At 43.7% G+C, this 27,607-nt stretch overlaps 1 protein-coding gene across 3 annotated transcripts in view; it reads right to left on the minus strand.

The window, feature by feature from the left end:
• Window positions 1-5,704: 5,704 nt before the first annotated feature.
• Window positions 5,705-27,607, minus strand: part of RAB11FIP2 (RAB11 family interacting protein 2) — a 146,190-nt gene continuing 124,287 nt past the window's right edge. For 2 of the 3 annotated variants that reach the window (XM_033941012.1, XM_033941011.1), the window contains one exon: window positions 5,705-15,752. In XM_033941012.1, coding sequence (XP_033796903.1) covers window positions 15,531-15,752 — 222 coding nt within the window. In that variant the 3' untranslated portion in view covers window positions 5,705-15,530. The remainder of the gene's footprint in view (window positions 15,753-27,607) is intronic. The other variant, XM_033941013.1, reaches the window with a different exon arrangement.

Consider the following 27,607-nt stretch of genomic DNA (forward strand, 5'->3'; position numbering starts at 1 on the left):
TACTCTAGAGGAGAGGAGAGACAGGGGAGAGATGATAAGACATTTAAATTCTTGAAAGTAGAGCTGTAATTTTAATGCAATTTTAACACAGCTACCAGACCTAGAGTAACACGGTGGGGGGAGAAAGCGAGGTGCCTGGATCTGCAGAGAAAGGGGCTGGAGGGAAAGGAGAGAGGTGCCAGACCAGGGGATAAGAAAGAAGATCTGAGAATAGAAACTAAAACTTAGCCAGGGGAATCCCTGAGCCTAATGATATCTAGTCATGAGAGGGCTTAGGATGAAGTTATGAGGTGACAGGCTCCGGAGTAATCTGAGGAAATACTTTTTTACTGCGAATGGGCAGACTGGATGGGCCATTTGGCCTTTATCTGCCGTCATGTTTGTTTCTAGTCCTGCCACTCTATGTCCTGTTGTAGGTTGTAGGCCGACCGAATTGGACACACAATTCCAGGTGAGAGGTGGAAGAAAGGAGATGCAAGGCACAGGTTACCTCAGTCATCCGATATGGATAATGTTCATGTTACATACACCGATAGCCAACAATACACTTTCACAAAAATGGAAAATCAAAAGGGTACTGTGTTGATATTGGAACATAAGCACATAGACCAGTCTTAATGGAGGATAAAAAGCCTCAAACAGGGCCTGCCCACCTCCTCAACGGTGTTCGAGCGGTCACTTCACTGGCTAAAAACCTCCTAGGAAAAATGGTTCAAACAATGTGCTAGTCTCCAATTGCTTTGAGAATTATGTGTGAGATAGAAGAGAACTTATCTTTCTTTCTTCAAGATTGGTACACGTTAATGAACTCAAGCTAGTTTTAAACAGGTTCCTGCTACACAGCAGTCAGCTTGCATAGGCCCTGAGGTGACAGTTTTGAAGGGACAATGCTTTTTATGTGCGTCTTCCGGTCCATACCCTGCGCCGCAAACCCAGAGTCCATGACTGAAAAGGTCAGAAGCCTCTCTCCAAATACATCTGCGAACAGATTTCTGCTTCCAGCATGGGTCAGATTTAGTTTCAGGGCCCTGTCCATCTCAAAAGAAAGAATGCTCGACAGCAGCAGAGAGCATGGTGACAGTTGGCTTCAGATTCTGGACTCTCTTGCCAGCATCTGCCTTGCAGGTACCAGCCAAGTCCCATTAATTCATCTGCTAAACATCATTGTCAGAGTTGTCAGTCAGCACCACCTGCAACTGTCCCCATCCCTTTCACTGGCACTACCGAGAGGCACTTGTCTGAGAAGTGCTATCATTGTCTGCCATCACACCTAAGACGACAGAAGTCTGGAGCTGAAGGGCTTCTGAGGTGTCAGTTTGAAGACAAGTCATTTGTTTCCAGACAAGGCTCAGGGTACACGGTTGAGCTTACAATGAAAAGCCATGGAGGAAGCACGATGAAACAAATGTTCTGACCCATGGCACGAGCAGCCACCAGTATCTGCCTTTAATGAGTCTGATTTTATTTTCTACTGCTGCCATATGCTCTGCAGTTAATAACAAATGTATGTGCATCATTCAGTTGTAAGCTCACAGGTGCAGGGAATCCATGTGCCTTTTCTTAGCAAGTCATTGCACCCCCAAGCTGACTGTAGATCCCAGCAGAGGTAGAACACAAATCAACGTACATACCTTTTCTGCTCCATGAGGATAGGAGAGACCCCTAGTGGCTCTACCAAAATACTGAACTTTGATTTGTCAATGCCACAACCATTTGCAGAAGGGGAAACAAAATAGAGCATGGGATTTGATATACTGCCTTTCTGTCGTTACAAAGAAGTGTACATATTCTATACAGGTACTTATGTTGTTCCTGGGGCAATGTAACGACTTGTCCAGTCACAAGGAGCGGCAATAGGAATTGAACCCAGTTGAGCAGGTTCTCATGCCACTGCACTAACCACTAGGCTAGTGCTCCACCCAACAAGGGCAGGGTTCTCTTTCCCAATGAAGTAATGGTTAAGAGAAGGAGATCCCTCCTAGAGAGCAACCATGGCCCATCTGAATTTCTTTGCTTTGGATCCTGTTTCCCTCACCCTTGTACTAAAGGGAAGAACGGGAGAAAAAAAAAAAAAGTAAGGAGCAATGATAGGGGCTGCTGAGGCTTCTATTCTGTTTTAGAGGTGTATAAACTGAAGTGAGGAAGCAGCCCACTGTCGGTTCTGAGGGGGAGAATGCAGGAGATCCTGGAGGCAAAGAACCATCCTTGCATCTACCGAGATAAAAACTTCTAGAGGAGTCCCATCTAACTCAGAGAGTTAACAACCTAAAGAGAAGTGCAAAGAGGCTGCTTAAACCCACAATCACAGAGGAAGGACTATGATACTAATTTTGTTTTCTGCCTTGGTCTATAAATATTGTTGCAGTGGAGTTGTCCCTTTTTTGTCTAAAATCTTAATCTGACCTGGACTGACTCAGGGTATCATAGAGAGATATGGATTACTAGTGTGAGGTTGAACCGTCATGACCCATCAACAAACTCATATTTCCATTAATGTAACCCATCTAAGGCTGAATAGGGGTTACTCAATACCACAAGGCAGGTCCAAGAGAATCCCTTGGAACCCAAAGCATTGATAAAGAAGGCTAAAAGTGAATATGAAGAGAAACTTGCCACTAGAGAATGACGCAGGGAAAATATCTGTCCCCGTCTCCACGAGTTCGGTCCCTCTCCCCATCCCCACAAACCATTTGACACCATCCTCACAAGCCTTGAATAGTCATGATTTTATATTGAACTTATTTTACTAAAGTATAAAGAGACAATATTCTGTACAATTGTCATTTTATAAACACAAATAATTTAGAGCAAGGATCAACAACACCCCTGTCTCACAAATATCCCCTCCACTATCGAGAAAATTGAACAAGCCAAATTACTACAGAATGCTACATAGAAAAATCAAGCTAACAGATTACTTCAGTTACACATGGCAGGAATAGGGTTAGGGGAGTGCAACTAGGGCAACTACTCCCTGGTCAGAGAGCCCTAACCCAGCTGAAAGCTAAAGAAGCACAGCCTGGGCTTTACGGTCCCATTATGTCTAACACCAGCTCTAGCAGGATACATATTTCAAATCTGATATATTCTAATGACAAAATAGAAAATAAAATTGTTCCTACCTTTTGTTGTCTCATCATTTTATTCTTCAAATCATGCTGGTCTCAGGCGTTGGTCTGTTTTCTTCTGTCTTCTCTTAACTCACTTGCCAGGGTCTCTGACCATTTGATATTTCTTCTATCTCTGTGTATGTATTGTTCCCCATGTTCAGCATCTCCCTTCTCTATATCTCCTACACACCCCTTTCTAGTATTTCCCTTGTGCCCATCTCCCTGCCTTCATCATCTCATCATTCTATGATCCCCCAAGTCCAGCATCTCCCTTCTGTTTATTCTCCCCATGTCTAGCCATCTTGTGTGTCCATATACCAGCCCCATGCAGCATTCCCCTTTTTTTACTTTTTATTTATTTAATTTTTTATACCGTTCTCCTAGGAGAGCTCAGAACGGTTTACATGCACTTTTTGTCCGCTCCCACCCAAGCCCACCATTTCCCCTCTTTTTAAAATATTTTTTAATTCAATTTTCTATACTGTTCTCCAAGGGGAGCTTGCAACAGTTTACATGAATTTATTCAGGTACTCAAGCATTTTCCCCTGACTGTCTTAGTGAGCTCACAATCAATCTAATGTATCTGGGGCAAATGGGGGGGGGAGGGGCGGATAAGTGACTTGCCCAGGGTCAAAAGGAGCAGTATGGGTTTGAACCCACAACCTCAGGTGCTGAGGCTGTAGCTTTAACCACTATGCCATACTCTGTGTCTAGCTTCTCCCCTCTCCTCCCATGCACCAATGTGTCTGTCACTCTCCCTCTGCTATGTTCAATATTTCACTCACTCTTCCTTCATTCCCTTGGCTCAGATTTGTTTTCCCTTCCCTTCTCTTGCCTCCTCCCTGCAGGTCCTCCACCTCTCTCCCTTCCATCTAGCCCCCTTCCCATGGGGGGTGTCTAATATTTTAATCCCCTCCCTTCAGCACCCGGGGGGGGGGGTCTAGCACCTCTCCCTTTCCTCCGGCTCCAATCCCCTGACATGGGTTCAGCACCTCTTTCCCTTCCCCCAATCTCCAGACCAGATCCAGCACCTGTCTCCCTTCCCTTCAGCTAGTCCATCAGCCCAAGCAACCCCCTCCCCCCATTCATGGGTGCAGCAGCAGCTCCCCATGATCACTGGTCCAGCAGCCCCCTCCCTCCCTCATGATCATGGGCCAAATGGTAAAACACCCCAACAACCCTGCGACTCCCTTAGCAGGTCGGCCCTTTGGCGCCTCCCCCCAGGTCTACCAGCCTCTTAAAAGCTTCATTGACAAAAAGGCAACATTGCAGGCCTGCTCCAAGACCTTCCTCTGGCTGAGTCCCTCCTTCCAATGTAACTTCCGGTTTTGCTGGACTGCTAGGGTGGGCCATGCCCAATACTTTGGCAGCAGTTAATAGCCAAAAGGAAAGAAATGCCCCAGCTCAGAGGTCAACACTGTAGAACTGGGATTCTCAACCCAGTGCTTGAGATATACCAAGCCAGTGCGGTTTTCAAGATATCCACAGAGAATATGCATGAAACAGATCTATGTGCAAATTTTTCTCCTGGAATCCATTGAGAATATCCTGAACACCTGTGAATGAGTACAACATAAAGCAAAACAAATTTGTTATTTTGTATTTCAGAGTCATTTCGAACCTGTTGTGCAGACTTAGCACTAAATGCCTCAGGTATGAGGCCCTTGAACAAGGCTTCCCAGATCTGCCCTCTGAGCTTTACAACCAGCCATGGAATCAGGTTATCCAGAATGGATTCCCACAAGAGAAATTTCTCCACACTATTGTGTTATCATATAATAATAATAATAATTTTATTCTTATATATCACCAAAGCCATATACAAATTAATCTTATGAATATTTATTACTGAAATCACAATGGGCTGTGGGGTCATCAGGACAGGCTTGGAAATACAATTGTAATTAGAAAGGAGGATTTCAACATCCAGCACCCCATGAAGCAATAAAGAGGTTATCAAGCGGCCAGTGTTTGACCCCCGATTCCTCATAAAAAGTGTGTGCCACGAGAGATTCCAGAATTATACTTTATTTTTAAAAATTCCCTTCATAAATATACTCTAAAATAGATGACATGTACGTCACGTACGCAAGAGTCCATCAATGTTATGAATATCTGTGTGCGTAAGGTTACAACCGAACAGACAAGCATCTTTCTTTTTACGATTGTCTTTGAAAACTAATGGCAAGTAATTTTACTTTTATTTATATTGTTACATTTTGGTTTTTCAGCTGACAGAGATTAAAGAGAAAAAAAAAAAGAGAATGAGTGCAGATGGTGGTTGATGAAATGCATGTTTGCTTGTTGACTATCGAGCCGCGTTGTCAGTTAATTTGCACTCAAAAACAAGCACATCCATCGCATATCTACTTTAGTTTCACCATTGTTTCAATTACCCATACATAGCTTAAAGAACTTTAAATAAATAACTCTCAGATTTAATGTTTTTGTTTTGCAATTTTATAATTGTGTGACAAAGTTTGAGACAAACTGATCTAACATTCATGCTGACGCTGCAAACCTTTCTACAGACGCGTACCAATAGTGGTGGTGGGGGGGACACACTCAAAGAGAACTCCACAAGCAGGACAGGGTGTTGGTTCAAGGTTATTTTATTTAGATTTTAAACATGCGCTATAAATAGAAACAAATATTCACATAACGGATTCTGATCTGCTTGGAAAAAATTAAAATAGAGCATTAGATGGTGCAGAACGTGAATGGCTCAGAGCTAGGTTTCCTTTCTTTTCATTGCACAAATTAATCATCATGTTATAAATAAGGCTTTTGTCCTCTAAAGACCTGGGGGACAGAGCCTCAGCAATTTACCAGTCACTGTTTCAATCACAACAGGTTTTGCAGGAATCCAATAGGAGGACACAGTAACTGTGGTGAAAACTGCGCTCCAGTCCCTATACTTCACAGAGCTGGACATGGGACTCAGCAAGCAATACTGGATTCACATGGCAAGAGCTGATTAGCTAGCGTGGAGAGGTGGTACAGTAAAACACAGCAACTGCATTTTAATATCAAGTGTATAACTACAGTGACACATTAAAACATTCTGCAGAGGACTGCGGACTCCTGGGCCAATGTACCAAAACCAGCATCATCACCTTGATGAAAACCACTCTTATAAAGCGCAGGTCGACTGGCTGCCTTCACATAAGATCCTGTCCCCGTCCCATCAAACAGGATATTAGTGTCACCCAACCTGAAGTAATTTTGCATCACCTTTGCAGCATCAACGACCCAAGTGAAAAAAAGGCACAAGGGCCAATGGAAGCGGGAATGAGGAATTCTACAGCTTAGTGTTTAAGTACAGCCCAGATGCACTGTAGTGTAGGGACAGGTTAGCTATAGCAGACTTGTACACTGAATATGTAGTGTATAGAATGTGGACTTTGTACAATTAATATATAGTGAATCTGCAGTTTAACTAGTTGCACACCCTGATGGTAGATAAAGATCACAAGGGCCCATTTACTCTCAGGCTTTACCCCACTCTGGGCTTGAATTGTCACCAATTGCATTTCCACCTGCTCCTTTATGTTGGTAAATAGTTCCTCATGACACTTGTGAGTCTTTTGCCCGTCCCTCGTCTGCTCTGTCCCTGTTCCAATCTGCACAGGCCTTGAGCACTTTAAAATCATAAGCGTTCGAGGCTTGTGCGGTTAAGGCAGAGCTTGCATGAATGGGACGGGGCAGAACTCGCAGAGATGAAATGGGGATACTGAGATACTGTAGGGATGGTGACAAATTTGTCCCCATGTCATTCTCTGTTCTGTACCTTTACAGCACAAGCCCTTGGTCTGACGCTTCTCTTCCACTGAAAAATGTTTACCATTGGGGTATCTGAACGGCTTTACTACACCTATTTCTCTTCCAGGTCAGGCACATTTCACAGGATGCACTGTTTCGCAAATATCTCACTTAGGGAATGTGCAGAGAATAGAGGAGTCTGAGATCCAGAAATACTGACCACTCTTATTAACTCTGGAGCTCCTCAAATACACAACTGGCTTCATATTCCATTATAAAACTGAATACTGGTCACCACTGATGACATGCATCTTATTCTGATTTCTACGTGGTAGCCATGTATGGCAGGCGTATTACCCTGGAACAGAAGTGCGCTCTTGAGACATTTAGTGAGCTTACACTGCCACGAGGGAGCAGTTATGTTGTAATCATGTGCAATTAGAAGTCAAAGACTACCAGATAATCAGAACAGATGGGAACCATCTCTACGTACAACAATCTACTCACGTGGCACAGCTGCGTGTGTAAGAGTGCAGGAAAGTACAAAAGGAGCAGAGTACAACCAGTCCCTGCGGACTGTAGTCCCTGCACTGCGACAAACTGCAGCAGAATCTCCTTCATTTAACTGATGCATTAGTTAAGGCACTGCCCATCTCATGAGCGCCACGTAATCTTCCACACATCAATCAGCATGCTCTACAGTTCATCTACATACAAACACATGTAGTGTTACATCTTCCAACATACAACAGAGACAATCGAACCTACAAGTCAATTGGAAGAGTTTAGAAATATAGATAAAAATGAACAGTTTTTGCATAAAATTATGTCTGTAGCATTAGTGACACTCACTTGCTACTGAAGCTCACAGGATGACTAGTGCTCTTAAATGCTGCAACATGAACATTTTAAAATCCCTCTGTGCCCTTTCCTGTCTGCCTGAAAAACAGATGCAAAGGCTGCAGGTACTGTACGCCCTTTTGATATCCAAATTCCCCTCCAGCCTTCAGTTTTCTGAGGGACCTTTTACAAAGTTATCAAGTGGGTAGTCTGAAAGGAGAAAGCAGAGAGGTATTTCCAGATATCTGCTTCTCTCATCAGTGAGGTTTGGCCTGATTTCCTCTTTCACACCTGATGTCTTCCTTTGTCATCCCTCTGGGCTAGTCTCTGGCTCCTACTTCTTCCAATTGAGAAAAAGGTGTGCATCCTCCACCACTGTCCCCTGCAGCTGAAGCAACATGATCACAGAGAATGGCCAGATTATATGGGGAAAAAAAAAGAGCAAAAACAGGGTCTGCACAGAAGGGCAAGCCAATGAAAGACCAGAACCAAAAAGGGCCAAGACTCCATTTGTACATTCTGCTCTGGGAAAAAGTGCAATTCAAAATGCATTAAAGTAGGAATTTGTTTCACTGATCTACACAACATACTTTTGCTTCAAACACAAAAGAACAATTATAGAAATATGTTACTTATTTAAAATACTTGTAACCTGCACTATCCAAATGTTCTAGGCAGCTTCCATACAACAATCATAATAAAATCTTAAAACAGTCAAAAAAAAATTAAATAAATAATACACTTAACTTGTACTCATTACATATCCGCTGCATTACAAATGAAAAATGTACCCATTCAGGCAATGTTCCCTTCAGCACAATGAAATTTGCTCCTTATATCATTATGTTAATTATACTGGAGAAATAGTCAAAAAGTAATTTGAAATATGAGACTACTCTTTGTCAGAACAAACCCAAATGAGCTCATTTTCCCAAAACTACCATAAGGACCATAATAACAAACCAAAGCCACCTGGGTCCAGTCAGAATAGCTGAGTGGATCAGAATACTCCTGGATGTACAATAAAGCTATTTCTGTTTTGTGAACTGAATTTGAAGCAAAGGTCTAAACATGCTGAACAGAGTTATTGAAAGAACTCTGACAAATTTCTTCAAAGGCAGACACTAGTGGAAGGCTATAAGAAAATGTCAATATGTTTGAACAATCCTTAGGGCACCACCAAACATCATCGGTGACAAGGCACTAGGATGCCTAGGGCCGAAACTCCACCTAGAAATCCAAATGGACTAACAGAGCAACCACAAATCTCTCCTCAAGATTAATCCATAAACACCATATATGACACACACGGGAGAAATGTTTGTGGTCTGATGTGACCCAAGTGGAACATTATGATCTGTAGCAGCACATGACCCTGCTAACATCACCATTACAGTAAGGCATGGGGTGGCAGCACTGTGCTAATTATATGATTTACAGCAGTGGGGACAGACGCGAAGACGGAGGATGCAAAGTACAGGCTAATCCTGGAGGAAAACCTGTTCCAGTCTGCCACAGACCTCAAACTGGAAAGAATAACCAATTTTCACCAGTTAAACCATGGTAATCACAAAGCAAAAGAACAGAATGACTCGTCAAGAAGAAAGTGAAAGCCGAACAGAAAACCGATGGCAAGGTTTAAAGACTACAGTTTACAAACTACCGTATCCCTAGCCAACCTGACAAAGCTTGAGCTATTCTATCAGAAACTGCACCATCCCACTGGGCAAAGCTGGTAGACACTTATCCTAACTGACTTATGGCTACAGAGACTTCCAGCAACACAGTTGAAGTCTCTGCTTCTTGCTCACTAGTGCCCCCTGCCCCACTCACTTTGCCATTGCCAATGAGAAAAGACAGTGGGCCAACAGCATTATACGCCTCTACATATGTACTCTGTGTGACTCACCCACTGATACCCCCCCCCCGCTTTACCCACTTCACCAGTGCCAATGAGAGGAGACAGTGGGCTACAAGCATTGCACCCTTCTATATTTGTACCCTCACACAATCTTTGGTACTATGCTGGCCACAATAAACAGAATCAAGGAGTGTGAATATGTGCAGACTTATGTAATCAAGCCATTTTGGTTTCCTAATCTTAATTCTTTTTGAATACTTAATTGTATGATGTGTAGATCAATGAAGAACTCCTCCTTGAATTGTATTTGCAGCCATCGCAACATGAAAAGCATTCACAAGCTTGAAGAATTCTACGAGATGCTGTATTTGGTTGCAATTGGACAGTGATTTAACACTACCAAATGGTATCCAATGCAAGTAAGACGCTTGCGCTGCTTAAGTCTGTCTATTCTACCTAAGACAGGCTGAGTTCCTCCTGCTGCAATGAAACATACATGGTAATCAGTTCCGATTTTCTCATGAAAAGCTGCATTATATAAGCAATGGAGTGAATCTCGGAGTGGCTCAGACTGTCCACGGTGACATGGAGTAAATCCATAAACCTTCCTGTTCATGGTTTCTAGGTCACACTGGCTCCATTTCTTTCTTTTTTTTTCAGTTGAAATGCACTCTATGAAAACAGGTCATGAAATGTCATTTCGCACTAGGTCTGTCCAATGCCCGATTTTATCACGAGCAGGGGCAGCAAAAGAAGGGAGCTGTTTATTTTCCTCAAGTGAACAGTTCCTGAAAGTGTGGTTCTAAACCGATACTTAAGTTTTAAAACAAAGACACAGAAGGAACCTGAACATCTCACAAAACCTAGCAAAGCCTTTAAAGACACTGTCCAGCTGTTTGGTGACCTTCACACATCCGCTCAGCTTCATACAAGATTAGCAACACAAGTCATTTCAAAAGTCTTACGCTCACCTCCCCCAGCCAGTAGTCTCAGATCTAGGGGACTAAGTTAACACATGCGCATGATTGCCTTTTCCCAGTGGGGATAAATGGAAAACCAGCATTTTACTTCCTGACAGAAGCAGTGATGTAGACCAGGACCTGCTGTATTTATTGGAGGTGAAAAATTGACACACACATTCTGTAAGTGCCTTGACTGAGATGCTTTCATCTCTCTGTCCCGGATCTGATGTTCCAGCAGAGGGAGCAAACTTTGAGTTCACAGTCCAGGCTGCTCACCTGAAATCTGGGCCTTTCCGGAAAGGTTCAGGCTCTGGACAGCATCTGTCAAGGGAAGCTCTTGTGTGATGCTCCTGTGCCTGCTACGTGGATCACACACAAGGCAAGCAAGGAAGAAAGAACTGCGCCATAATGCCAGCCCCTTCTCCCCTGCTATACTGCTAGTACAGCGTCAAAGGAAATGCTAATAGCAGTGTCCCCCATCTTGACATCACAGATTGTCATTACCAGCCTGGCATATGTCAAGTCTCAATTACCTTTGGAAGGTAACTTGCAAGCTGTAGGAGAGTTCTGGAGGGGACACTGGAAGACAGCCTGAAATCTGCCGATACAGATGCTGGCCTGAAGCTTCACTTTTTTTTGCTATGGTAGCAGCAGATTTCTGATTAAAGCTGTGGTGGAAATGGAAGACCAAGTGCAAGGAAATCAAATGTTCAGGCTGATAAATAAGAAAATAAATACTGTCACAGTTACAAATCTGGAAGACCCTCCTTCATTGTTCCATATTTTTGATAACTCTTAGGCAGATGCAGAGAATGTGGAGTGGGAGGGTTTAAGCCTAGCATCCCACTGCCAAACCTTTTAATGAGAGAAACCTACCTCAGGACTTCTCTACAACAATTCACCATGGTGGAAAGGGCAACAGCCTTCTGTACATTGGACTGAAAAACCTAAGGGGATAGCTCTTATGCAATTCCTTCTCTCTGAGCGTTATGGGAGTATTGGCAACCTTGCAGATCCCTCTATAATCTACCAATGGTATCACAGTGGGCTGGAGAACCAGCTAGTCCCATCTCTACCCTTGCATGTCAATTCCTAACAAGGTTTTAGATGGATTTGCTTTTAGCAGCATTCAGATACAATTGCTAGGTCCCTGCCCAAGAGGGCTTACAGTCTTAAGCTGAACCTGATGCAATTGAGAGTAGAAGTGATTTGCTCAGTTCTTAGCTCACTGCTCTAATCACTAGGACACTCCTGCATGCCAAGAGCTCTGGAAGACAAATACTGTATATTCAACCTAACACTCTTATGCCTCAAGACTTATTTCTCTCCAACAATTTTCAGATTTTTTTTTTCTTTCTTTTAAATTTGCCCTTACCAAATCAGATTTTCTGAGGTATTACACAAATAACCTTTGTAAAGGACAGACTGTAGCATATGTATAATATAGTAAGTCCAAATGCTCCTCCTGAGACAGCACACACTTTGAGCAATCTGTACATAACATATATACTCAAATATAAACCGACCCAATTATAAACTGAGGTAATCTTTCTCCCCCCCACCCCTCCCCAAAAAAGAGGGGAAAAAGGTTCACTCGAATATAAACCAGGGGTTTTATATTCAATTGCCCTGCCTTGCACCCAGCCTCCTATGCAAACTACATGTCTCCCTTAAGCCCTGTGAGCCGGGACAGAAGCAATCTTATCCCATCCTGTCCCGGACAACTGTTAACCACCCCACCTCCCTTTACAACATATCTTTGAACCCTGGTGATCTAGAAGTGAAGTGAGGCAGGAGCTATCTTCATTCACTCCTGCCCTGTGCAGAGCCGCAATCAGAAATGGCTGCTGGAAGTTCCTGCAGAAGTCTCGCAAATTCCCACCGTCTCACAAGACTGTCCCAGGAACTTGCAACAGTCTTTTCTGATTGTGGATGATCAAACTGACGACACAGCACTCAGCAAGTGTGCTTCAAAAATGCTACATTACATTTGCGAGGGGAACTTTTCTTTTAGAGAGGCCAAACTTGCCCCACTCGTTAGGTCTGTGATCCTCACTATGTTTTCATGCAGGGACCACACTGGCAAAGAGACTTCAGTAAGAAAAAAAAAAAAAAAAAGCCAGAAGCATTGCCCATGTAACAAAAGGAGGCCCCCAGCCTGGCCTTTCAAGCACATTCAGAAGCAACATGTCAAACTCGCCCTCCCCCAATTCCCATCATCCAGAGCAAGATCTTCACTCGGATTTTTTAATGCTACCTCACCCTTCCACAGCTGGTGCCACCTCTATTTTCTTTTGACTCTGGATGAGTTTGAGCCCGCAGTATCCAAATTCCTTCACAGTTCACCTAGTATTTTGAGAACATGGACATTTGGACTCACAGCTCCAAAGCAAAGCAGAGCAGCTGTTCTGGAAACAGTGTCAGTGGCAAGCTGTAAAGAAAGGGCTGGAAAAGAGCAAGTCAAGGGGAATGCAGCTAGCCACTGGCCCTGGGCCTTGCAATGAAGACGACTTCCTTAGGCAGAGTCAAATCCCATCCTTGTTGCATCACTGGGAGCCTCCAGTCAAGCTCCACTAGGGCAGAGAATCCCTCCTGTAACACTGGATCCTACTGGAAGACACAAGAGAGGGAGTACCTGGGAAACAGGGTTTTGGGGGCTTCCCTCGGAGATACTGTTGTGAAAGCCCTTATAAATATTAGGAAGCTTCAAATCACTGCGCCAGAGTAATAAACGATTTGCTAATAAACCGCACAGCCCAAGATTTTAGCAAGTCAATTGCTCCCCCCCCCCCCCGCCATTAATGCTTCCTGGCATAAAGCAGCATGCAATATATTTTGGCTGGCTGACCTCTGTAGAGTCTCCCCCTACCCCAAATGTACAATATACTGCATGGCACAACTGGACATAATTATTCTGGCAGTGACTAGAGCATGGAGAATGCATTCTCAAGATTGGCCCGCGTCCAGCAGGGCACTACAAATGTGAAGTAATACTGAAAAGACTTTCTGCTCCACTGAACCTCCGCATGCAGATCTGTAGAGTTGAGGGCAGTGGTGGGCCTGGCACGGGGACTCTTCATGTTCAGGTCTATCCAAATTGGGTTTCCGACTCCCAGCTTGGACGCTTAACTCCATCTCTCAACATCTCCAACTCTAAACCTGCAATTCTTCTATAGGCCACTTTCATTTTATATTTCACACTTTTTCCTTATGATAAAACATGCAGTAGCTCTCCCTTCCCTAATACATAGTAAAACAAACACTTGTTCAATTACTCTGAACCATAGGAGCCAATGTTCCAAAATTATTGAGGGAGCTGAACCCAACAAAAGTTACCTCTCCCTAGGTACAGTCAAGTAATTTGTTCAATATTAGGGGTGCACCCACAGCGCTGGCTCTGATCTCTCCTAACACTCAAGCACGTTCCGAATTAGGGTCAGGAGTTTGTCTTATTTTTAAAAGCAATGAGCCAATTTTACACTCATGCCTATCTTGTAAATGAATATAATTTAGTATCTCTGCGCACCACGATAAGCGTGCGAGATCCATGCTCAGTTGCAGCCGATACATTCCTGTGGCAGGTAAATACTGATCAGTCTCTGTACAGCAGTGGTGACCTGGGATTTGTATTAGAAATCACCCCCACTCCGACCGCCTGATCTGCAGGCCTCCAAGCTCCAGGTCAGAAAGCTAAGAGAAGGCCGAAAAGCGTTCCACTGCTTTTGCAGTTATGCACATCACCCAGTCTGGCATCTTGCAGGAATATAAAGTCAATTGTACTGAGGTCTGTAAACAGTTAGGGCAGGCATTTTGTTACCCTTCTCCCCTGCTAATTTTAAATAAATGAACCTCTACATTTCCTACTGCAAAAATCTATGCCTAAATCCTGCACACATCATGATTAAAGAAGGGAGGGATATGAGGGCAAATTTCTGTGCCCCACACAGCCAGGGCTATAAATTACAGACTCCTTTCGCAGCAAGTAGTGCTCAGGGTACTGAAGCTCTGCTCTGGCACTGTTCTGTTCAAAGAAAGAGCACAAAACTCACTCACCCTTTGCTCCCTAGTAAGCCAGTGGTGTGAACTAGGCCCAATGTCCAGAAAAAACTCGTGCACTAAGACCACTGCTACCCCTACAGGCAAGCTCTTCAATCAGAGCAGTCCTTGAACTTTGATCAGCTTTACTCTCTCTTGAATTTCACACCAAGTTGGAGGCTAAATGCCTCCTGCTGGTGGCACAGTCCCTGATGCACGCCACACAAGGAAAGCAATCTCGTTCCTGAAACCTCGCTTTTGCACATATAATATACCACAGTATGAAAGGCGACAAAATTATCCTTAATGTAAAATGCCAGTACATTTGTCTTCCTTTGCTCTTATTCCCATGTTGCCTATCATTGCCCTGTGCAAAAATCAGAGATTTACTTCTCTGCTTATCAGCTGTGCATTTGGGAAGGGGGAGTTTGAACACTGCTGTTCATATCTAATTAAAATGCCCATCTTCATCTGAGGTAAAAATTCAGAACATCTTCTATCACCTCAAGCAATGACAACCACCAGGCCAGAAGCTGCCCTAAGCTACGGAAAAGTGATTTCATGCCCCACCTCAACCTAAGCTGATCAAGTTTAGCGGGGCAGGTGTCTCGTGGTTTTCGACCAAGGCTGCATCACAGCCAGCTTAACCACCCTTCCGCACGGACAACAAACCGCAATGCTGCCAACCACTGCCCACAACAGAACCCTGGACCTTTACCCATCTCTCATCAGTTTCCTGATAACGTACCATACAGAGTTAAGTTTCTGATCTGATTTCAGCACACAGCAATTCGTCATCCCCAGCTGAACTATTCAAAGTCATTTTGGCAATCCCAACCAGATATTCTGAGTCAAGACTGATTCTATAAAAAGAATATCTGCTCCCCCTACCAACAAATCAAAGAATGATCTTGGAAGAAGAGCAGCACAGAGACTGTTCCAGTGATAAGCCAATCAGTTCTAGGAAAATCTTCCTGCTCTTCGAGAAGGTTCATAAGGGACCCGGAGAATACTGGGTGTTTCCTCCATTACTCGCACCAGCAAGTCATCAATATAGTCCTCCAGCTCCCGGATATGACTGTCTTTCTTCTTTACCAGCTCCCGCTGCCTCACCAGCTCCTGCAGTACCTCCTCATAGGTCAGGTTGCGATACATGGCGGTGCTGTCCAAAATGCTTGGGTCCTGCAGAACAAGGAAAGCAAGTTAATCGGGGCTTTCAAAACCTCCAAAAGTAATTACAGGGTAGGATCTAACCTCTTTAACAGAGACCCAAGTATGTTTAAGCAAGCAATCCCAAAAATCACACACACACACTGTTGGATGTACATTTCTCCCTCTGAATCTGCGAAGGTTAGGGGCAGATCTGGCCTGCGAATATGGAAAATCATGGATAACTTTTAGGGCCGACTCCTGACCCACCCCTGCCTCTCTCCTGCCTCCCCAGACCTTACCTGGTGGTCTAGTGGTGATGCGGGGCAAGAGCAATCTTTCTATACTCCTGCCCCGTGCAGAGCTGTCATCAAAAATGGCTTCGGTGAGTTTGCGTTGTGGTCTCGTGAGACCATGGGAACTCACAACAGTCATTTTTGATGATGGCTCTGCACGGGGCAGGAGCGTAGGAAGATCTCTGCTGCCCCGCGTCACCACTAGACCACCAGGTAAGGTCTGGGGAGGTACTGGACACCTTGATTCAGCCTTTAAAAACTAGGGGGGAGGTTCGGGGCAAAAAAATCGCGAATAACCAAATTCGCGGGTACTAAACCTGCGAATTCGGAGGGAGAAGTATTTCAGATTACGAAGTGATATGGTGCAGCAAGGAATGAAATATTAACCCCTGAAGCAGCCTCTGGCCAAATGGGGATTCCCTGTCGGGTACTTTAGCGCCCGTATTCGGACATCGACTGGCCCGCCTACTCCGTAGAGCTTTAAACTAGGTAAGTTGGGGGAGGGTACATACTTATATCCCAGAGCAGTAAGAAACCACCCTGAGGAGGCAAGTCGCACCCACACTTCTGAGTCTAAGGTAGGTACCCATGCTATCCACGATAATTTAGGGAGAATTATCAATGATAATTTAGGAGCCACACTAACTCAAAAGGGAATCTCTTCACAGATATGGAGGGCTATGTATGTTAATGCACATAGCTTGGGCAATAAAATTCTAGAATTGGAGATTGAAATAATAAACGCCGACCTAGACGTGGTAGCAATATCCGAAACCTGGTTCACGGACTCGCATGGGTGGGATATGGTTATATCAGGCTACAACCTACTTCGTTGTGACAGAGAGGGTAAGTTAGGAGGAGGTGTAGCACTGTACACTAAGGAAAACATCAAAACTACCAGATTCACAGATGTTAGATACACCGGGGAATCCCTCTGGGTGAACCTGGCCAGAGGGAATGAAAAATGCCTATACCTTGGTGTGATATACAGACCTCCCAGGCAACAGGAAGACAAAGACATGGAATTAATCGAGGACATAGAGAACATCACACTGCGCGGGGACACAGTAATGTTAGGGGACTTCAACATGCCCGATGCAGATTGGAACACACTCTCCGCAACTACATGTGGCAGCAAAAGAATTTTAACCTCCATAAAGGGTGCACGTCTCAAGCAAATGGTATTGGAGCCCACTAGGGATCAGGCGATACTAGACCTGGTACTCACCAACGGAGATAGTGTCTCGGAAGTCTCAGTAGGAGATACACTGGCCTCCAGCGACCATAATATGGTATGGCTCAACCTCAAGAAAGGTTTCTCTAGATCAAACACAGCAACGAGGGTTCTCAACTTTAGAGGCACATACTTAGAAACAGAGAAACATAGAAAAATGACAGCAGAAAAGGGCCAAAGCCCATCAAGTCTGCCCACTCCAGTGACCCTTCCCCCATGAGTTTGCTCACCAACCTCCTGCCCTTACCTCATTAGAGATCCCACATGAATATCCCATTTATTTTTGAAATCTGCCACGCTGTTGGCCTCAATCACCTGCCTTGGGAGTTCATTCCAATGATCGACCACCCTCTCAGTGAAGAAATACTTTCTGGAGTCACCATGAAATTTCCCTCCCCTGATTTTCAGCGGATGCCCTCTGGTGGACGAAGGTCCCATAAGACGAAAGATATCCTCTTCCACCTCGATACGACCCGTGATATATTTATGTTTAAATCATTTTTATTAAAGCATAAACATAGCAATGAACATCTCATCGTACAATTTTCAAATCTTAAACAAATCCAATCCCCACCCACCCAACCCACCAACCCCCCTCCCACCCTCCCACCCACCCTGGCAGCAGCGGTAACAAATCAAGAAAGAAAAAACAAAAAAGGGGAGAAAAAGAAGTCAATTAAGTACCCCAAAGTTGGTTTTGAACATAAGGTGTAAAAGTCAAGCTAAAAGGGTACCAGCACTGAGTGTATAAACGTCCAGCTTTAGTGGATAAGTCCATCACTTCACGCCGCTCCAGTAACATTTGGTGCAACATTAATGCTCTCCATTGAGGGACAGTCGGAGGTTGCGGTGAAAGCCATTGCAACAAGATACATTTCCGTCCCAGCAATATAGTTTTCCTTAAGAATGCTGCACAACCTGGTCTGGGTGGATGAAATCGAATCTGCATCGTGAAAAGGAAGTTTGGGTGCAATCTCCAAGAGCAATGCCAAAGGCGTGCCACCAAAGACACTAACTGGATCGCCCCCCCGTGATATATTTAAATGTCTCAATCATGTCCCCTCTCTCTCTTCGTTCTTCAAGTGAGTACAGCTGCAATTTATTCAGCCTTACTTCATACGGAAGATCCTTGAGCCCCGAGACCATCCTGGTGGCCATCCGCTGAACTGACTCAACTCTCAGCACATCTTTCCGGTAATGTGGTCTCCAGAATTGAACACAATATTCCAAATGAGGTCTCACCATGGACCTGTACAGTGGCATTATGACCTCTGGCATCCTGCTGATAAAACCTCTACGGATACAACCCATCATTTGCCTTGCCTTGGAGGAAGCCTTTTCCACTTGATTGGCAGTTTTCATGTCATCACTAATGATTACTCCTAAATCCCGTTCTTCCGTGGTCCTAACTAAGGTCTCACCATTTAACGTGTAAGTCCTGCACAGATTTCTTTTACCCAGGTGCATCACTTTGCATTTTTTAGCATTGAAGTTGAGCTGCCAAGTCGATGACCATTGTTCTAATAGTAGTAGGTCCTGCGTCATACTGTCAGGCATAGTGCTTTTACCTATTATGTTGCACAGTTTGGCGTCATCGGCGAACAATGATATTTTTCCTCTGAGCCCTTGGGTCATATCATTGGTCACATCTGATGTTTTGGATGGGGTACCATTTACCATCACCCTCTGAATTCTACCGCTCAGCCAATCCTTAACCCATGCAGCTAGTGTTTCCCCTAATCCCAGCGATTTCAACTTGTTCAATAACCTGCGGTGTGGGACGCTATCAAAAGCTTTGCTGAAGTCCAAATACACTACGTCCAGGGACTCCCCGGCATCCAGTTGTCTTGTTACCCAGTCGAAGAAGCTAATCAGATTTGATTGGCAGGACCTGCCCTTGGTAAATCCATGTTGATGGGGATCACGTAGATTTTCTTCATCCAGGATTGTATCAAGTTTCTGTTTGATCAGTGTTTCCATGAGTTTGCATACTATGGATGTGAGACTTACCGGTCTGTAATTTGCCATCTCTGTCCTGCAGCCCTTTTTGTGGAGTGGAATAACGTTAAATGTTTTCCAGTCCAAGGGGACTCTTCCCGTGCTTAGGGAGAGATTGAAGAGCACAGACAATGGTTCCGCCAGGACTTCTCTCAACTCTCTGAGCACCCTGGGGTGTAGGTTGTCTGGTCCCATGGCTTTGTTCACTTTGAGTCTTGAAAGTTCGCAGTAGACGCTACTGGGCGTAAACTTGAAGTCTTGAAACGGGTCTTTCTGGCTTTCCCTTGTCTGTAAAAGTGGACCGGATCCCGCATGGGAGATTTTGTCCATCAGGAGCTACATAAACAAGCAAAATCTGACAATGTGGAGGATATGTGGTCGACTCTGAAGTCCACCCTACATGAAGCAACAAACCGCTACATAAGAACAGTAAGTAAACGCAGGAGAAACAAAAGACCCCAATGGTTCAGTACAGAAATTTCGGACCTAGTTAAAAAGAAAAAAAGAAGCATTTATCACCTACAAACATTTAGGAAAACGGGAGGCGAAAGAAGACTATCTGGACAGATCTAAAGCTGTCAAAAAAGTAGTCAGAGAGGCCAAATTCCGAATGGAAGAAGATCTAGCACGGAACATTAAGAAAGGGGATAAATCTTTCTTTAGCTATATTAGTGACAGGAAAAGAAACAAAGATGGGATAGAACGCCTGAAGCAATCAGACGGTAACTTTGCAGAATCAGATTCTGCCAAGGCAGAACTACTAAACGAATATTTCTGCTCAGTCTTCACCTGTGAAGCGCTGGGAGCTGGTCCACAGCTTCAGACGGGAGAAAGCCAGAAAGACCCATTTCAAGATTTCGAGTTTACGCCCAGTAGCGTCTACTACGAACTATCAAGACTCAAAGTAAACAAAGCCATGGGACCTGACAACCTACACCCCAGGGTGCTCAGGGAGTTGAGTGAAGTCCTGGCAGAACCATTATCTGTGCTTTTCAATCTTTTCCTACGCACAGGAAGAGTCCCCTTGGACTGGAAAATCGCCAACGTAAAACAAAAAGGGCTGCAAGACAGAGACAGCAAACTACAGACCAGTGAGTCTCACGTCTATAGTGTGCAAGCTCATGGAAACACTGATCAAACAGAATCTTGACACAATCCTAGATGAGGAAAACCTACGTGATCCCCACCAACACGGATTCACCCAGGGTAGATCCTGCCAATCTAATCTAATTAGCTTTTTTGACTGGGTTACTAGACAACTGGATGCCGGAGAGTCACTGGACGTGGTGTATTTGGACTTCAGTAAAGCTTTTGATAGCGTCCCACACCAAAGGTTATTGAACAAGCTGAAATCGATAGGATTAGGGGACACTCTAACTACATGGGTTGGGGATTGGCTGAGCGGTAGACTCCAGAGGGTGGTGGTAAACAATACCCCATCCAAAAAGTCGGACGTGATCAGTGGAGTGCCGCAGGGCTCGGTCTTGGGCCCGATTCTATTCAACTTATAAGAGATATGACCCAAGGACTTAGAGGAAGGGTATCACTGTTCGCCGACGCCGCCAAACTTTGCAACATAGTAGGTAAAAGCATTTTGCCTGATAATCTGACGCAGGACCTACTGCTGCTGGAACGATAGTCAGCAACTTGGCAGCTAGGCTTCAATGCTAAAAAGTGTAAGGTAATGCACCTGGGTAAGAGAAACCCGCACAGAACTTACGTACTAAATGGTGAGACCTTGGTCGGGAACATGGCGGAACGTGATCTAGGGGTGATCATTAGTGATGACATGAAGGCTGCCAATCAAGTGGAGAAGGCTTCCTCCAGGGCAAGACAAATGATGGGTTGTATCCGTAGAGGTTTTGTCATGACCTGAAGTCATGATGCCGCTATACAGGTCCATGGTGAGGCCTCATTTGGAGTATTGTGTTCAATTCTGGAGACCACACTACCAGAAGGATGTGCTGAGAATCGAGTCGGTTCAGCGAATGGCTACCAGGATGGTCTTGGGGCTCAAGGATCTCACGTATGAAGAAAGACTGAATAAATTGCGGCTGTACGCACTTGAGGAACAAAGAGAGAGGGGAGACATGATTGAAACGTTTAAGTACATCACGGGCCGTATCGAGTCGGAAGATGATATCTTCTGCCTCATGGGACCCTCGACCACCAGAGGGCATCTGCTGAAAATCAGGGGAGGGAAGTTTCATAGCGACTCCAGAAAGTACTTCTTCACCGAAAGAACAAACTCCCACTGCAGGTGATTGAGGCCAGCAGCCAGTCAGATTTTAAGAGAAAATGGGATACTCACGTGGGATCTCTAAGGGAGTGAATTCAGGGGGGCGGGTATCTGGAATGGGCAGACTTGGTGGGCTATAGCCCTTTTCTGCCATTATTTTCTATGTTTCTAATCTGTGGTGGAGATTAAAGTAGTGGTTTGCAGGGGACTATTGCAGCGTCCAGATGAACTGAGGAGGAGATTACAGCAGCAGTTCGCCAGGGACGCAGCTGAGCATTGGTGGTTTTTAGTGTCACTGTACTCAATTCTGTTGTTGGTTATTGAGTGCTTTGAGCTTTCTCTGAATGCCAGCCATATTTTTCTTTTTTTCAGAGTGGAGGTTTCTTTTTAACCTATGAAGCTTAACAGGTCTTTTTCTCCACTCTTAATTTTTTCTAGTTTTTCTTTAAATGTGTTGTAGGTTTTGCTGGCCAAGAGTGTAAGTGATTTTTGGAATTGTTTGATTTCTATTACCCCAGTATTGACTGGATAAGTGCAGGGGAGATAAAATTCCTAGATATAATAAACGACTGCTTCTTGAAGCAACTGGTCCAGGAATCAACAAGAGGGGGGAGCTATTTGGTATTTTAATTTTTAGTGACATGCAAAGGCATAGTACGAGGGGTAAAGTTGTTGGGTCCACTGGGAAACAGTGACCATAACACAATCAAAGCTGAGCCGATATCTGGAGTAAAGCCACTAAAGAGATTTACTATAGCAACATTTAATTTACAAAAGGGTGACTATGATTAAATGAGGAAAATGGTTAAAAAAAAAAGCGAAAAGGCTCAGTGACAAAGGTCAGGGCTTTAAATCAAGCATGGACATTATTAAAAAAAAATCATTAAGGGAGCCCAGACCAGATGTATTCAACATATTATCAAAGGTGGAAAGAAGAGCTGGCATGGTTAAAAGGCGACTTGAAAGAGGTTATTACAGCCAAAAGAACATCCTTTAAAGACTGGAAAAAGCATCAAAATGAAGAAAATAAGGAGGCACAAGCACTGGCAAGTTAAGATGGAAAGCATTGATAAAGGTGGTTAAAAGAGAATATGAAGAGAAACTTGCTAAATAGGAAAAAAACCCTCATAGTATCAACTTTTTCAGGAACATCAGTAGCAGAAAACCTGTGAGTTAATTGTTGGGACTGCTGGATCATGAAGGAGCAAATTGGATACTCAGGGAGGATAGTGGAGAGACTGAATGAGATCCTTGCTTCAGTTTTTACTGAAGATGTGCGAGATCTATCTGAATCAGAAATGGTTTGTGAACTGAAAGAACTCTTGTTGATTTGTATCAGTACAATTTCCAGGTTTACCAAGTTATCTATATATATAAAATCGGATGTATGTATGTATGTGCCGCGATCACGCAAAAACGGCTTGACCGATTTGAACGAAACTTGGTATGCAGATCCCTCACTACCCGGGATGATATGTTCTGGGGGTCTCGCAGCCCACCAGCACACGTGGGCGGAGCTACAAACATAAAATCAGATTTCACCCATTCATGTCAATGGAAAAAATGTAAAACAGCTGCCAACGCAAAAACGGCTCGCCCGATTTGAACGAAACTTGGTATGCAGATCCCTCACTACCTGGGGTGATATGTTCTGGGGGTATCGCGGCCAACCTGCACACCTGGGCGGAGCTACAAACTGAAAATCAGATTTCACCCATTCATGTCAATGGAAAAAATATAAAAACTGCCTCCGCAAAACCGGCTTGACCGATTTGAACGAACCTTGGTATGCAGATCCCTCACTACCTGGGGTGATATGTTCTGGGGGTCTCGCGGCCCACCTGTACACGTGGGCGGAGCTACAAACATAAAATCAGATTTCACCCATTCATGTCAATGGAAAAAATGTAAAAAGCTGCCATTCTCACAGTAATTCCAACTACCTGGGTTGATATGTTCTGGGGGTCTCGGGGCCCACCTGCACACATGGGCGGAGCTACAAACAGATAAGCAGATATCACCCATTCATGTCAATGGAAAAAATGTAAAAAGCTGCCATTTTCACAGTAATTCAAAAACGGCTTGACCAATTTGAACGAAACTTGGTATGCAGATCCCTCACTACCTGGGGTGATATGTTCTGGGGGTCTCTCGGCCCACAACTCTATGTTGCTTGCTCAAGGGTGGGTTCACCCAACAATTTATATGTTCTTGCTCCTGGAGGTGAAACTAAAAATGTTGTTTATAATCACGTTTTGCGTTAATTGTATTGTATTCATTTTGTCAAATATTTAACATTATAATTTGAATATTGTACTTTTTATTAAGCTGTAAAACAATAATTTCATTCACCACTATAAAGTATCTTTATTTGAATCCATTTACAGTGTTATTGCTATAATTAAATACCTGTGCAACGCCGGGTCATCAGCTAGTGAGTGATAAATCACCTGGACCGAATAGTACATCCAAGGGTACTGAGAGAGCTCAAGCATAAAATTGCTGATCTGCTATTAGTGATCTATGACCTTTCGCTAAAACTGTCTGTGGTTCCTGAAGATTGGAAGGAGGCCAATATTACACCAATTTTTAAAAAGAGTTCCAGGGGTGATCCGGGAAATTATATACCTGACTTCAGTGTTGGGCAAAATAGTGGAAACTATTATAAAAAATAAAATTATGGAACACGTAGACAAACAGTTTAATGGGACAGAATCAGCATGGGCTCAGCCGAGGGAGATCTTGCCTCACCAATTTGCTTTATTTCTTTGAAGGTGTGAATAAACATGTGGATAAAGGTAAGCCAGTTGATATAGTAAATCTAGATTTTCAGAAAGCTTTTGATAAAGTTCCTCATGAGAAACTGCTGAGAAAATTAAGAGTCATAGGATAGGAGGCAATGTTTAGTTCTGGAATAGGAATTGGTTATCAGACATAAAATAGGGAGGTCATAAATGTTTATTTTTCTCAGTGGAGGAGGGTATATGTTGGAGTTTCACCAGTGCTATTTAATATATTTATGTTTAAATCTTTTTATTAAATAAATGCACAAAATACAACCATTGCTTACAGTGCCAAGCATATAAGGTTATATATAGCCTTTCCTAACCACCCTCCTGATAAGTGTACAGCAAAACTCAAAGGTGGATGCATACCACAACAGATAATCTTTTTATGTTCAATAATAACTTCCGTATTTTTCCCGCTCCATAAGACACACCTGACCATAAGACGCACCCTAGATTTAGAGAAGGAAAACAAGAAAAAACCCCATTCTGAACCAAATTCTCCCTGCCAGGCTCTGCACCCAACCCCATATTCCTTGCCAAGCTTGGCACCCTGTCCCCACTCCCTTCCAGGCTCTGTACCCTGTCTACCCCCCCTGGTGGTCTAGTGGTATGCTGGGCCAGGGCACAGGGTGGGAAGCAGGTAGGGCCAGGGCACAGGAAAGGCAGACAGGCCTAGTGGCTGGAAGGCAGATACAGGGCACAAGGCAGGCAAGCAGGGCCCCCCGTACCTTTTTCAAATCCCAGCAGGGCCCCCCCCACCCGTTCCTGGTTTTAATTGTGGAAGGCCCCCCAGGTACCTGGTTTTTTTTTATTTTTAATTAAAAATGGTTGCCCCATACTGTTAACAGTATTTTCAGAATCCAAAAATGAAAAACACTACACAACACTGAAAATGTAAAAACCTTAAAAAACTTTTTTTTAAATCCAATGCAGCAATCCTTTTCATGGTGAGAATGACAACATTTTGCGCTCAAGTACTCCATTAGATCACATCACTTTACAAACCCGCCCCCCCAAAAACAAACAAACAACAAACCATCAGGTGTCCCTGCTAACAGAATCAATATTTTAAAATCATTCTGCACTCCTTCCCTTTACCTTCAAAACAAATGAACAAAAAATTTATCTGATTTCAATGCTAATTCCACCTGTCCCCATCCCATTTATAGTTTAGAGCAAGTTAACAGTATAGTCCTGAAAAATATTCCAATTCTTGCAATTAAAATAAGCATTTTACAAAGCTAACGCAAAGAAAACTAACATTTAATCACTCATTCTTGCTTTAACACAGATTAATGACTTTTGAAGGCCAACATGAATAATGCATGGACCCATTCTACTCTTTTGGTTTGGGGGATAGAGGGAAAAGAGTAGAATGGGCCCATGCATTATTCATGTTGGCCCGTACCTGGTTTTAATCGTGGCTGGACGGTCGTGGCAACGAAAAGTGAACAAGGCAGGCATGAGATTTTCGCATGCCTGCCTGGTCCCAGGCCCAGGACTCCCAGTGATGTGAGAGGGATCCGCACTGAAATAATCGCTGTATCAGGGCCCAACAGTCAGTTGCCTCCAACAAGGCTGATCCACCAGCTATGTGTTGCACTGGCTGTTGGCCTCTGTTACACTCGTCTCTGCTCCATCAGCTGCAGGCGCCGGCTGCTCTTCTTCGCTGCAACCCTGAGCAGAGGGAGAGGCTGGCGGCGGCAACACAGACTGGGCCCTCACTGGTATACTGGGCATTCCCATAAGCTGCCTCCTCCATTGGCCCACATCCTCCGAGCTCTTCACAATGCACTGCTTTTACCCTGGCAAGCAGAACATCGCTGACCTCCATCACCTCGGTACACCTCCCCACTCCTTGCTGCCTTGTTCGTCGCTCTGCCACTCGCTGCCGCAGCTGTCCAGCAAGGGAAGCACCGTAATTAAAAACAGGTATGGGGGAGGGGTTTGTGGTATTCACTCCAAAAGACGCACCCTTATTTCCACCCACTTTTTTGGGGAAAAATGTTTGTCTTATGGAGTGAAAAATATGGTACATGCTATTTAATATATTTATAAATGATCTGGAAACTGGAACAAGCGAGGTGGTTAAATCTGCAGATAACACAAAGCTATTCAAAGTTGTCAAAACACAAGAGGACTGTGAAAATTGCAGGAAGACCTTTGGAAATTGGAAGACTGGGCATCTAAATGGCAGATGAAATTTAATGTGGACAAATGCTAAGTGATGTACATTGGGAAGAATAGCCCAAAGACTCAAAGCAAGAGTGGAAATGTCCTATAAACACTGGTGGACTCAATTTATTCCATAAAAGTCCTTTTATTCATCCAAAAACTCAGTGACTTGCCATGTACATGTTTCAGCCAGATCGGCCTGCTTCAAGAGTCTACAAATATAGATTTACACAATTTCATAAATAAAACATCATATCACAAATATAAAAACATACTAAATCATCATATCAAAAACATTCATGTCTGTATGTGGAAATTATGTTTTATTTATGAAATTGTATATATCTATATTTGTAGACTCCTGAAGCAGGCTTATCTGGCCGAAACATGTACATGTCGAGTCATTGAGTTTTAGGATGAATAAAAGGACTTTTATGGAATAAATTGAGTCCACCTGTGTTTACAGGACATTTCCACTCTTGCTTTGAGTCTTTGAGTTTGTGGATTTGGATCTCCTTTCTTTATTCTTGAAGAATAACCCAAATCATAGTTACTAGATGCTGGGGTCTACCTTAAAGAGTCAGCACCAAAGAAAAAGATCTGGGTATCACTGAAGACAATATGCTGGAAATCTACCCAGGGTGCAGCTGCATCACAAAAAGTAAACAGGACGCTAGGAATTATTAGTAAAGGGGTGATAAACAACACCAAAAATGTTATAATGCCTCTGTATCGATCAATGGTGCGAACTCACCTTGGGTATTGCATACAGTTTTGGTCATCGTAACTCAAAAAAAGATATAGCAGAATTAGAAAAGGTTCAAAGAAGAGTGACCAAGATGATAAAAGAGATGAAGTCCTCTCATATGAGAAAAGAGTAAAAAGGTTGAGGCTTTTCAGCTTGAAAGAGAGACGGCTGAAGAGGGTTAAGATTGAGGCCTACAAAATCCTGAATGGTGTAGAGCAGGTTCAAGAGTGAATCAATTTTTCACCCTTTCAAAAAAGCAGAAAAACCAGGGGACGATCAATGAAATTACATGGAAATACTATTAAAACAAATAGGAGGAAATATTTTTTTACTGAAAGATTAGTGAAGTTTTGGAACTCATTGCCAGAGGACGTGGTAACAGTGGTTAATACAGATGGGTTTAAAAACA

This window comes from Geotrypetes seraphini, chromosome 4 (assembly GCF_902459505.1).
Source record: "Geotrypetes seraphini chromosome 4, aGeoSer1.1, whole genome shotgun sequence".
Classification (NCBI taxonomy): Eukaryota; Metazoa; Chordata; class Amphibia; order Gymnophiona; family Dermophiidae; genus Geotrypetes; species Geotrypetes seraphini.